This window comes from Toxorhynchites rutilus, chromosome 1, assembly GCF_029784135.1.
Source record: "Toxorhynchites rutilus septentrionalis strain SRP chromosome 1, ASM2978413v1, whole genome shotgun sequence".
In the NCBI taxonomy this organism is placed as follows: domain Eukaryota; kingdom Metazoa; phylum Arthropoda; class Insecta; order Diptera; family Culicidae; genus Toxorhynchites; species Toxorhynchites rutilus.
Genome location: NC_073744.1, coordinates 105,399,486 through 105,413,099, shown reverse-complemented (window position 1 = coordinate 105,413,099; position 13,614 = coordinate 105,399,486). Strand labels below are relative to the sequence as shown.

General features: G+C 45.2%; 1 protein-coding gene across 1 annotated transcript; it reads right to left on the bottom strand.

Annotated features, from left to right (window-relative positions):
- Window positions 1–6,623: 6,623 nt before the first annotated feature.
- Window positions 6,624–7,799, bottom strand: LOC129761269 (uncharacterized protein K02A2.6-like). Its single transcript, XM_055758982.1, has one exon. It carries the CDS (start codon window positions 7,797–7,799, stop codon window positions 6,624–6,626), a length of 1,176 nt encoding a protein of 391 aa, XP_055614957.1.
- Between the last annotated feature and the right edge of the window lie 5,815 nt (window positions 7,800–13,614).

The following is a 13,614-nucleotide window of genomic DNA, read 5'->3' as shown; positions in this document are numbered from 1 at the left end:
ACAAGATAAGAGAAAGGCAAAGTCTCACTCGAACCGTGCAGGTCTCCAGTTCTCTGTTGGTCGCATTCACTGATTGCTCCGCAAGGGTAACTAGGCCGAACGGATTGGTGCCAGAGCACCAGTATACCTAACAGCGATTATAGAGTTTCGGCCGTCGGAGTGCTCGAGTTGGCTTGCAAAGCTGCTCATGACAATCAGAAAACCCGCATCAAGAACAGAGCAGCTTCGGTTCGGCGCTCATCAAGGCAACAATTAGTTTCAGTGAGTGGCAAAGGGTTTCTCCGGCACGCTGCATTAAATGTAATTTACTGAACAACATGTCACAAGCTGGATGGGAAGAAATTTTCCAACTGTGAAAGCTGTGGCGAGTGGCAAACGCAATAGCTAAAAAGGAAGGTTTAACCGAACAAGATGGGAATATCGAGTGATAACAAAAACACAACACCAAAGGTTCTTTTCAGAACCATCAACATATTCATAAAGAGTAAACAGTAAACTAATCCATTTTTCAGGTAGATAGGTAGGTATTCACGTAGGAGAAGAAAATAAAACAATATATTTAAAATATATATTTAACAAAAGCTCTCCCCTTTGTATAGTCCTACGTCACTCCGGTTATGTCCCCGACATTACCCACCCGTCTTTTATCAACACATCCAAGCACAACAGTTGGGTTAAATTCGTCAGCGAAATTAACCCCAACGCGTCAACAAAGGAGTTATGGAGTAAGATTGGCAGGCTTCATGGCAAGAAAAGGAGCAAAGAATATAATCTTCTAATTAACGGTCAATACACCAATGACCGGAAAATCATCGCCGAGGCGTTTGGAGATTTCTTTGCATCCGCCTCCTCCAATCAAAACTACGACCAAACCTTTCTAACCCACAAAACGGAATGCGAAAGAATTCCCATCGATTTTCATACCGATGTGGAATTTGACTTCAACAAAAACCTCTCCCTCAAAGAGTTCGATTGGGTACTGAACAAAGTCAAACAAAGATCTACAGGACCTGATGACATCAGCTACCCTATGCTTAAGAATCTACCCCATCTCGGGAAAAAAGCACTTCTGAAGCTCCTCAACAAAGTCTGGGACAGTGGAACCCTCCCCAGTTGCTGGAAAGAGGGTTTAATGATCTGTATCCCGAAACCAGACATGAACAACCATCTTCTTGACAATTTCCGCCCCATCACTCTTCTAAGTTGTGTTGGGAAAGTCATGGAAAAAATGATCAATCGACGCTTAACGACTTTTCTAGAGTCAAATAAGCTGATTGATCCCAGACAATTCGCATTCCGTGCGGGAAAAGGTACAGAAGATTGCCTTGTAGCAATCGAAAAAATCCTAGACGACGCAACTGAAAAATCACATCACATTGATATTGTTTCCCTGGATTTATCCAAGGCCTTCGATCGGGCATGGAGGTATCCAGTGCTGAAAAGCCTTTTCGACTGGGGGATTCGTGGGAGATTAGGTCTCTTCATTAAAAGTTTTCTAGAAAACCGGTCTTTCAAAACCGTTATTAACAACCACCAATCTTCTCTAAAAATCCCAGAAAACGGCTTCCCACAAGGCTCAGCACTTTTACCAACCCTCTTCAACATTGCCATGCAATCTCTATTCGAGATTATCCCGGACCATATAAAGATCATAGTCTATGCAGATGACATCACTCTTATCTCTACGAGCTGCTTCGGCTTAATTCAGAGAAAGAGGCTTCAAAAAACCTTAGACTCCATCCAAAACTGGGCTCTAAAAACAGGTTTCAAAATTTCCCCGGAGAAATCCAAACACATACATATCGGAAAAGCTCTCAGAAGGAGAACCTATCTTCAGCTCAACAAAATCCCGATCCCTACAATGAGGACATTGAAAATACTAGGGGTTACTTTCGACAAGAAACTCAACTTCCTATCACATTTCCAAAAGACCAAAATAGCCACCAGAAAGAAATTGAACATCATCAAGGCTATCGCAGGCAACCTAGCCTCTGGCCATAGAAAGACGCTGCTAAATGTTGTAAATGTTTGGTTGGTCCCACAAATCCTTTGCGGAATAGGCACCTTCAGCCGTGGAGGGGACAGGGTGTTAAACACCATTCAACCAGTTTACAATAAAGCAATTCGGCTCGCAATTGGCGTTTTTCCCACCAGTCCTACTCTTGCTGTAATGGCAGAAAGTGGGCAACTTCCCTTCACCCACCTGGTAACAAAAGCCATCACTAATAAAGCCATCCGTCACTTGTCACTCCCCGAAAGCGACCACAATGTCCCATTAATACATAGGGCTAAAACATGGTTCAAAAATCTCACGAACAAAGATCTTCCCGATATATGTGAACGTTCATCTGCGACGGGAAGAAATTGGAACGTCAAACCGCCGAACATTAACCTTGAACTTCTCAAGGCAGTTCGGGCGGGAGACCCTTCTCCAAAAGTCAAAGCCTGCTTCAATAACCTCGTTGCATCCAATTTTCAAATTAATCACCAGGTATACACAGATGGTTCAGTCAGTGCCGATGGAGTTGGATGTGGAATCTTTGAGAGTAGATACACTGGTAGCTTTTCTCTTCCACCGCAATGCTCCATCTTCAGTGCGGAAGCTTTCGCCCTTTTAATAGCTACCCAAGAATGCACCCATGATTTTCTTACTACCACAATATTCTCAGACTCAGCTAGCTGTCTCCACGATCTTCTAAGTAGAAACAGCAAACACCCATGGATTAAGCAAACAGAAGAGGCTGCTTCAAATAAAAACATCTCCTTCTGCTGGGTTCCTGGTCACTCAGGAATACGCGGAAACACAGCCGCCGACATACTGGCCGGCAAGGGCAGCAAAATAGAACCCCCAGACATGCCCTGTCCTCCATCTGACATTGTCCGCTGGGTAAAACAGCAAGTCCGTGAAAGTTGGGACATAGGTTGGATAAACAGCCGTCCCACTCATCTTCATAAAATTCAAAATTCCACTCTCCCTTGGGAGGACCGTCTCAATAGTAGGGAAAGGCAAGTCCTTACCCGTCTTCGAATTGGGCACACTAACTTCACCCATTCACACTTGTTCTGCAGAGCCGAAAAACCCCAATGTGCTTGCAACGAAGCTCCGGTTTCCGTTAGCCATCTTTTACTTGAATGTCAACATACCAAAGATGCTCGAGTCCGACACAACATAGGTCAGAGTCTCCGAGATATCCTCAGTAGAGACGAGACCCAAGAAACCAATTTAATTGCGTTTCTGAAAGAAACCGACTTCTTTGGTAAAATCTAAATCGAAATACTAAATACCTTGGAAATTGCTTATTAAAGTTCGCCACTTCACAGTCATGTATGCGTGTTTATGTGTGTATACACATGTATGTACGGGTCGGAAGGAAGGAATCCATACATGTATATACACGCATTCAATAATAATAAATAACAAATAATATAATATATACTTTCATACCCACATCTATCTTCTATCCATTACATTATACTTTAATCAACTTCCTATTCCTACAGCCACACTCACCAAGGAGGATTAATTCATTAAATAAACCTCTCCATTTTTCAGCTCTACTATATACCATTAAATTCAAAACTTTCATGATGTTTGTTGATGTGTTGTGATGCGAACCGATGTGGTGTACGGTTTGAATGAGAATGATCGTTACGGCAGCGGAGCGGGGATTTTTAAGCTGACTGGCTGGCTCGAGAACTACGCATGTGTGAGACTGCGACCAATGTTTCGTTCATTTTTTTCTTTTTCCTTTCCAATCGTGCTTCATTCTATTTCGCTGCTGCTCTGGTTGCCCGTTTTGGTCGGTACGATTTGAGGCGCACATAATGGACCAATCAAAAATGGGCGCATAGTGCATTTTGAAAATGCTTGATATTTCACAATTATTCAATTATTTATCTCAAGAAAAATGAAATGTTATTCGTTATGATAGATGCGTAGATATATTTCCTATCAATTGATGCAAAAACCTTTGCGATCTATTGAGAAATGCTCGAGTTATAAGCGTTCCAAATCTTGCATTTTTTCCTACTTGTTCAGTGCCTAGATTTCCATTTCACCCCCTATATCTTCCGGTTAGACGTAGTCCTACGTCAAAAGTTGATGGGTCTGAGCCTAGAGGCACGGACGGGATCTTGACATAGGACTGTGATTTTGTGTAGTAATTGCATTAAAATTGAGTTTTTCATTGTTCAAAATCTGTATTTTTTTCTCTTTTGATACCTCAAATGGATGCCCTGGAAAAACCGTTTCCTGTATGTACTTGTATCCTTTAAACGGTTTAGATGACATAACGTGGTAGGATTCGGTACCGCATTTTATCACCATTTTCTATCCTTTTCTTCTGTTTATGCAATCATGCAGAAGAAGACAAAGCGTCATCATGTATCATTTTTAAACACAAGTCTAAATAGTTAAGACCTACATAAATATAAGCCTTTTCAGGTCCTTCAGCAGCAGCAGCAACGGCGTACAGCAAGGGAAGCAAGCAGCAGCGTACTAACGGCGATTCCAGCGAAGTCCAGGTAAGTCACTTTTTATTTCTCTTCATAAATCTCTTCACATGAAACACAATTTTATTTTCTATTTCTATTCAACCATAACTATACACTCGAATTTTTACTACTGGGCTGCTCTACATACGAAATGGAACTGAGTCGGCTATGGTGTGTTCTCAAAATTTCCCTATGGTAATTATCAGAATCAACATACCCGCCGCCTTGATGAACTATCAACAGAACGTAAACAATAAACTTAATCTTTATAACACATTGTACAGGTAGTTATTTATCTTAATTTTCTAGCTTTTTCTTCTTATTTTCAGGTTATTTCTTTTCAGGAACCAGGACCCGTTGATCTTCTTCAAAAAACTGTCGTGGATTGCGGTACCAGGCCAGGTAAGTCTTCGTGTCTTCGATCTTCGTCAGGCTGCGGGAAGAGGCATATTTTGTTGATTGGCCGCGTGATGATTCCCTTCGCGGTTCGTAGGCTAACAACGCGTATTAAATTGTCCTTTCCAGGATGAACGGTGACGATACGACCAAGTGGCCAACGGATTGTTGGCAGTGACTCATCAGCGAGAATCACCATGCGACCGGGTTGGATTTCATTATTTCGGGCGGCATATTTCGTGCCTTGAATCATCTCCTGTAGGTACTCCTTTCTCCAGTGGCTCCAGAATCGTTGGACAAGCAGCTGCCAATTTTGATACATCCCGAGAGCGCTGATTGGATGATGCTGGTAGTCTGGGTCGGGCAGGGCAGTGAACGATGTTCCGATTAGGAAATGTGCCGGTGTCAGCGCTGCTAGGTCGTTTGGGTCGTCGAACATGGGCAGCAGAGGACGAGAGTTCATTGCGCTTTCAATTTGGCTCAATACAGTGTAATAGCCTTCAAAGGAAAGGCGAGTGTTTTCTAATTGGCGAAATAAATGTTTTTTGGCAATTTTGACTGCCGCTTCCCAAAGGCCACCGAAGTGTGGTGCCTTTGGGGGTGTCAAGTGCCACGTTATACCACTCTGGGCGCATGTGGAGGCTATTTCTTCCTGTTCCTTTTGACTGCGAAATCTGGCAAATAACTCTATCAGTTCTCCTTTCGCTCCCTCAAAATTTTTGCCATTATCCGAATGAATGTGGGCTGGGATTCCCCGTCTTGATATGAATCTGCGCAGGGCGGCTAGAAAATCCTGGAGTCGACAAATCTCCCACTAATTCTAAGTGGACAGCTTTGGTGCCGAAACAAACAAAGACTGCCAGGTAAGCTTTTGCGGGGGAGGCGCGCTTATGAATCGGTTTCAGATACAGTGGACCGGCATAGTCGACTCCTGTGACCGAGAATGGACGACTTTGGAGGACCCTCGAAGCTGGCAATTGGCCTATTTGCTACTGCAAAAGGACAGGACGATGGCGGGAGCAGCGAAAGCAGTTCCTAACTATACTTTTGACCAGGTTTCTGCCATCGAGTGGCCAGTAATCTTCGCGCATTGCGGACAGCAAAAGACGCCCGCCGCCGTGGAGAAGTTTCCGGTGATAATATTCGCTAATCAGCCGTGAAAATGGATGATTTTTGGGGAGGAGGGCAGGATGTTTCGATTGGTAGGGTAGCTGAGCGAGATTGAGCCGACCTCCAACTTGCATAATGCCCACTGGGCGCCAAGTGGATGAATGTTTCGAAACCGAATTTTCTCCATAACCACTTTTACGTTCGCGGTTTCGGGGTGGCCGTGTACATGATGTACAAATAAAACACGCACGAACGTAAACATAACAAATTAAAACTATATTACTGAACGGACTAAAAACATACTATATACATTGAACGATAACGGACTTGCACTCTTTATTATGCTGTTGCGCGCATCTACGGGTGACAGCTTAGCTGCCACCAGTGAGCTCAGCAGTGTTGATGTTGATACCGGTTGTTAGGGATGTCCATGTTCCCAACATCTCCCCTCTTAATACAGCTGGTACGGGTCAAACCTTATCGGCGGTCTTCGCAGACGTGAAGAGCGACGAGGTACCTGTACAGCTGTTTCCACTTCAGTAGGTCTGGATGATAGAGCAGTCGTTGCAGGGGACAAAGGAACTACAGATTTGGATGTAGGCATGGTGGAAGAAGGCTGACGACTATCTGTTGTTGATTCTGGTGTAACCCAGAAGCGGTAACCTTGGTGAAGTTGGCGTGGATGGCAAGCTCTTCAATGGTGTTGAATGTTCAGCCGGAGTTGTGAGCATGGACAGCGTTGATGCAACCAGCGCGGCTTGCGGCAATGGTACTGGTGGTGTAGACGGACCCGTTGATTGTGATTGGCTCGGTTTGTGCAGGTTCCATGCTCGCAGCAAGATGTCCAGAGGCAACTGACATGTATCCACCTTGGAAACCATCGAGCTAGAAGTTTTGGCGCCAGATTCTGTTCGGCTTCGAAGCTGGTTGATATGCGAACGAATCATCCGGCTACTCTCAATCCACACGTTGAACATCACCTGTCCAACCCGCTCTAGAATGACCCCTGGTGCCCATCTCCATGAGTTCTTGGAGTGCACCTTGGCGTAGATCGCATCACTTTTCTTGAACGACCTCGGAACAGTTTCACTAATTGTTTCCCGAACAGTTGGTGGACGAAGTAAGTCCAAACTGGTACGAATTCTGCGCCCAAACATAACTTCGGACGGAGATTTGCCTCCTGGTGCTGACACGTTTGGTGTTGTTCGATAAGTCATCAGAAAAATATCCAAAGCGTTCTGGATTGGTCCTCTTCCCTCTCGAATCTTCTTGATCGCTCGCTTGAATTTGTCTACGAACCGTTCAGCTTGCCCGTTGGATTGCGGATGAAACGGTGCCGTTGTCACGTGGTCGACACCGTTCTCAAGACGAAACTGTGCAAACTCGGCACTAGTGAATTGCGTACCGTTGTCGCTTACAAGCGTTTCTGGCACACCGAGGCGAGCGAAGAGACTTTGTAGAATTCCGATCATTGCAGATGCTGTGATCGACTTCGTTCTGATGATTTCGACCCACTTGGAGTATGAATCGACGAGCCCTGCGTAGTCAATGTGAACGCGCTGCCACGGATGCGTTGACTTGGGCCACGACAGCGGCGGTACTTTGGGTGGACTCTTGGCTGCAGCTGCGCAGTTACGACACGCTTTGACATGCGCAGCGATATCCGAATCGATCGACGGCCAGTAGACGAAGCTGCGCGTGATCGCCTTCATGCGCTGGATGCCAGGATGACCTCGATGAAGATGTTGTAGGCAACGCGCCCGAAACTCGCTCGGGATCACTAAACGTTCAGCAAACATCACGCACCCTTGAACCGTAGACAGTGAACCACTCCGATCGAAGAACTGCTGAAGTGAACGATCTCGAATGGCCGTTTTTGACTGCGGCCATCCTTGCTGGACGAAACGATAGACCTTGCTAAGAACAGGATCGTAACGGGTGGAGTGCTGTATTGTGCTGAATTTGAGAGGAAGAGCGGTAACTGCATCTTATGCAATTGATCTTACGTCGTTTTCAGTTATGATGCTGGCTACTACAAAATCTTCTTCCGGCTTGACGTGTTGATTGATCAACCGTGACAGAATATCGGCGTTACCAAATTTCGTTGTATTTATGTAGACGATATTGAAGTCGTATAACAGTAACTGGAGTTCTCTGATTTCTTTCTTGAACGCATCTTGTTGAGCAAAGCGGATCAGAAGCGCATTGGCAGAGGCAAGTTCTGCTACAGTAAGTATTTCTGGGTTGATGTTATTCTCGTGAGTTGTGGCAAGTACCCAACCACTTTAGCACGAATTTTGGTAATAAAACGGAGGCAGTAACCAACGACGTGAAGCAAACGGGTGTACGACGACCATCGAAGCAACCATGAATTTACGCTGGGTGTAGTTTGGACAGAAACGACGACGATTTTCTCCTCTAATCTATCTTCAGGTACGTTGTATGTGTTCGAGATCGGCCAAGCTTCCTGCGGGTGTGCCAACCAGGCTGGGCCATGCTTCCAAACTTCGCTACATATGAAGTCATCGATCGACATTCCACGAGAGACAAGATCGGCGGGATTCTCTGTTCCGGATATGTGGTTACATCTTCCTTCGTGTGTGTAGTGTTGCACTTCCAAGACTCGATTAGCGACGAAGGTCTTCCATGTGCTTGGTGGTGCTCGAAGCCAGTGCAGGCATACCGCTTAGTCCGACCAGAAATACGATGCCGACACGTTTACGCCGATGGACTCCTTCACACGATGGTGTAGATGTTCCGCTAACACGCAAGAACACAGCTCTAATCGCGCGATAGATAACCGTTTCAAGGGTGCAACTCTGCTCTTAGAAACCAGTAGACGTATTTTAACAGTTCCTAGGGCGTTCCGAAATTGGGTGGCTTCCTCGACGGTGTTAGCTCCTCCAATGAAATCATCAACGTAAAAGTTTTTTCGTAACGACGGACCTGCCAATGGATATGCGTGACCTTCGTCAATTGCGAGCTGTTGGAGCGTACGGGTGGCTAGAAAAGAAGACGGAGCTAGCCCATAAGTTACGGCCCGCAGTTCATATGTTAGAACGGTAGTAGTCTTGTCGAAACGGAACAGAATACGCAGGAGAGGATAGTCGTCTGGATGTTGAAGCACTTGCCGATACATTTTTGTGATGTCTCCGACGAGAGCCACCGGATAAGTGAGAAATCTTAGGATAATTGAAAGAAGGTCCTCCTGTACCACCGGGCCAACACATAGGGCTTCGTTTAAAGAAAACCCGGAAGAAGTACGAGCCGCTCCGTCGAATACCACCCTAACTTTGGTGGTCGTACTTTCTTCTTTTATCACAGGGGGGTGTGGAATATAGTAGGTTTGAGAGCTTGTTCCGTCGTCTGTCTCGACCAGCCGCATGTGGTCGAGGGAGAGGTACTCTTCCATGAACTTGTTGTACTCTTCCTTCAATATCGGCTCTCGGTCCAATCGTCGCTCAAGCTGCTCATATCGTCGAAGAGCACTGTTTTTGGTCTCCCCTAGCATCGTGCTGAAGTCAGGTTTTCGAGGTAATCGGACTATATAGCGACCCGTTTCATTCCTAGACGTTGTAGCTTGGTAGGAATTTTCACAGTGGCGCTCTTCAATGGAGTAATTGTTACCGATGGTTAGTTCCTCGGTTTTCCAAACCCGCTCCACGCTCTCTTCGAGGGTCAGCGTCGAAACAGCAACAACGCGAGTTGATTACTGTTGGACGGGGTTAACCGTGCAAACGGATCCCGTGACGATCCAACCGAACACGCTATCCACCAGAATCGGAAGATTTTCTGCCAGCTGAAGGCGAGCGGTGCTAGGGAAGAACGAGTGAAAATGCTTGTCACCCAGAACCATGTCGATCTGTTGACACTTGTTGAACGATGGATCTGCTAGCGCCAAGTTCTTAGGTATCTGCCATTCCTTCACTGGGATGTCCTGCGCTGGAAGATCTGCAGTAACGGTGTTCATCAAAAAAAATTCGACGCCGCATTCGAACTTGTCATTTCATGATTTTATCCGAGCATAAATTGACTCTCGGATATTCTTCGACAGATTGCCAGCCCCCTGGATAGTAATGTTCACAGGGTCCCTCCGTAGGTGCAACCTGCGAGCTAAACGGTCGGTGATGAGATTCGGCTGTGAGGCGCTGTCAAGCAAGGCACGAGCTATATGGTCCTGACCGTACGCATCGACGATCTTCACCAATACCGTCAAAAGAAATACATCCTCACGAAGCTGTGGAGCAGCTGCACTGGCAACAACCCGGGGAACAAATTCAGTTTCTGAAGCGGAAGTAGCGGGATCCAATTCTATCGTAGAACGCGTACTAGACTTCACTGCTTGAGTCGACATGGAAGTACGAGCAGAGGATGTTTCGTTGATTGACCTCAAAGCCGCGTTGGAGTGAGATATTGAGGATTGAGGATAGTGAGGATTCGTGAAATACATCCTCACGAAGCTGTGAAGCAGCTGCACTGGCAACAACCCGGGGAACAAATTCAGTTTCTGAAGCGGAAGTAGCGGGATCCAATTCTATCGTAGAGCGCGTACTAGACTTCACTGCTTGAGTCGACATGGAAGTACGAGCAGAGGATGTTTCGTTGATTGGCCTCAAAGCCGCGTTGGAGTGCAGCAAGCTGTGATGACGCTTGTTGCAATGCTTGCAGTTGAAATGTGACGGACAGTAACGAGCGATGTGATCACCTTTCAAACAATTATGACAGAGACACTTATTCGAGACGAGTTGTTGTCGTTCGGAATTAGAGAAGCGGGTGAACTTTGAACATTTCATCAACTGATGTTCCTGGTTTCATGCCGGACACTGATTGGCAGATTTGGAAGTGGAAGCACACGATGACAAGCGGAAGTGAGATGGTCGTTTAGAAGCAGGCGAGGGCCCAGACGAGGTGGATGCTAACTGATGATGATTCACTAGAATCGATTCCAAAACTCGCATTCGACGCTGAAGGAATTCGGTCAGACAATCGTAGTTTGCGTGGTTGTTGGTCGATGTGTGATCTTCCCACGCTTTGAGGGTGTCGTCGGGAAGTTTCGTGCACAAGAGGTACTCGAGAATGCTGCTCCAATAATTCGTCGGTTCTCCTAATTGACACAAGACCTTGGTGTGTCGCTGGAATTCGTCCACCAGCGCGTGTAATGATGCAGCTGTTTTCTTCTTCGCCGAGTGGATGTCAAAAAGAGCATGAAGGTGCCTCTTTTTCAAGAGGTATTCATTAGCGTATCTGTCGACAAGAGTTTGCCAAGCCAAATTATAGTTCGCGGAGCTGATTGCGATTGATTCAATCATCTGTGCCGCCTCACCCTTCAGTACCGCTCTTAAATAGTGGAACTTTTGGATTGCGGAAACGTCGGAGTTCGAATGGACATGTTGTTGAGGTATTCAAGTCGAATTGGCACCTGTGCTTGGTCTCGTTGTTCGTCGTAGTGTAGAATAAATTCCTCTGCCCGACCCAGAGCAACCATCATGGTAGTCCTCCTTGAAGCCAACACCTCGTGCTGTGAAAGCGTCATCTTGAGAGTTCATTATCGGCTGCCGGGTTGCCAGAAAACAGAAATCAAATCTCGTCTAAAAACACGATCGCTAGCACAAGCTATGGTGTGTTCTCAAAATTTCCCTATGGTAATTATCAGAATCAACAATTATAGATAAAAATAGCATTATCTCCTCCGTTACCATGTTGTCCGGAACATTGTTTGTAATAACTTTATAGCCCTGGAAGATCGCGACTACTCAAGCTATCATAATCTGATTTTCGTGTATACCTTTTCGATCTTCTAAATCAGCAGCCATTTATTGCATTTTCACATAACCAAACAACAAACTCGATATTATGACATCCACAATTACACAAATTGTTAGTAGTGAGACCTTCACGATAAAAACATGAATTGAGCACAAATTGATTGGACAACATGCAATATAATATGAAATGCCTATTATCGGTAAATGGAGAATAATTCATTTTACGCATCAACTCACATTATGAGCTAACACCCGAATTCAGGCAAAAAGATTGCTCGTTGCGTCGGGGAGGAAGCGAGTGGATAGTGCAATTGAAAGAAAACATATTGTCAAATTGTTAACTTTTTTACTATATTCACTGTTCATGTTTCAAGCAAAAAAACAGGAAGTGGGTTATATCTATGGTATAACCGCTTGTTCCGTCGTCTGTCTCGACCAGCCGCATGTGGTCGAGGGAGAGGTACTCTTCCATGAACTTGTTGTACTCTTCCTTCAATATCGGCTCTCGGTCCAATCGTCGCTCAAGCTGCTCATATCGTCGAAGAGCACTGTTTTTGGTCTCCCCTAGCATCGTGCTGAAGTCAGGTTTTCGAGGTAATCGGACTATATAGCGACCCGTTTCATTCCTAGACGTTGTAGCTTGGTAGGAATTTTCACAGTGGCGCTCTTCAATGGAGTAATTGTTACCGATGGTTAGTTCCTCGGTTTTCCAAACCCGCTCCACGCTCTCTTCGAGGGTCAGCGTCGAAACAGCAACAACGCGAGTTGATTACTGTTGGACGGGGTTAACCGTGCAAACGGATCCCGTGACGATCCAACCGAACACGCTATCCACCAGAATCGGAAGATTTTCTGCCAGCTGAAGGCGAGCGGTGCTAGGGAAGAACGAGTGAAAATGCTTGTCACCCAGAACCATGTCGATCTGTTGACACTTGTTGAACGATGGATCTGCTAGCGCCAAGTTCTTAGGTATCTGCCATTCCTTCACTGGGATGTCCTGCGCTGGAAGATCTGCAGTAACGGTGTTCATCAAAAAAAATTCGACGAAATTGTTAACTTTTTTACTATATTCACTGTTCATGTTTCAAGCAAAAAAACAGGAAGTGGGTTATATCTATGGTATAACCGCAAGGGTGACGTAGGACTATCGTTGATTTAGAGATCATTTGTGTGAAGTTGAATCTGAATTCATTCTGAATGAATGAATATTTGGAGAACTTCGAAAACGAGAGCGTTACGTTGCATCCAATATTGGATACGGAAATATACTACTGATGGGGAAGAATAATCTTCAGAAGCTATCCTGTTGATTGCGATTGATTGAAAAACCACAAAACCAAGTGTATTTGGTCACAGTGTTACATGGATAGAAAACATTCAATTAAACTCTTTCACATGAATAGATCTTTCCGGAACTTTCTCGATGCTGAATGGCATCCTAACGGAAAGAGTTCTGCGCGTGTATGTGTCGATCCTTCGCCGTCCACCTCCTCCAGCACGTTAGGCAACGATATTGTCTTGTCGATGTCCTCACGAAAAATGAATGTGTCTCACCACCAGAATATCGCTTAAGTATGCTTTTTGTATGTGATTGAATCGAGAGAAGGTGTGGTTTACGATGGCAATTTGGAAGGCAAACTAGAGGGGAATGAACTCTCTGAGCTCAGAACTTTCGGCGACTGAGCAATAATCGATTGTGGGCGCATACAATATTGGATACGGAAATATCCTACTGATGGGGAAGAATAATCTTCTGAAGCTATCCTGTTAATTGCGATTGATTGAAAAACCACAAAACCAAATGTATTTGGTCACAGTGTTACATGGATAGAAAACATTCAATTAAACT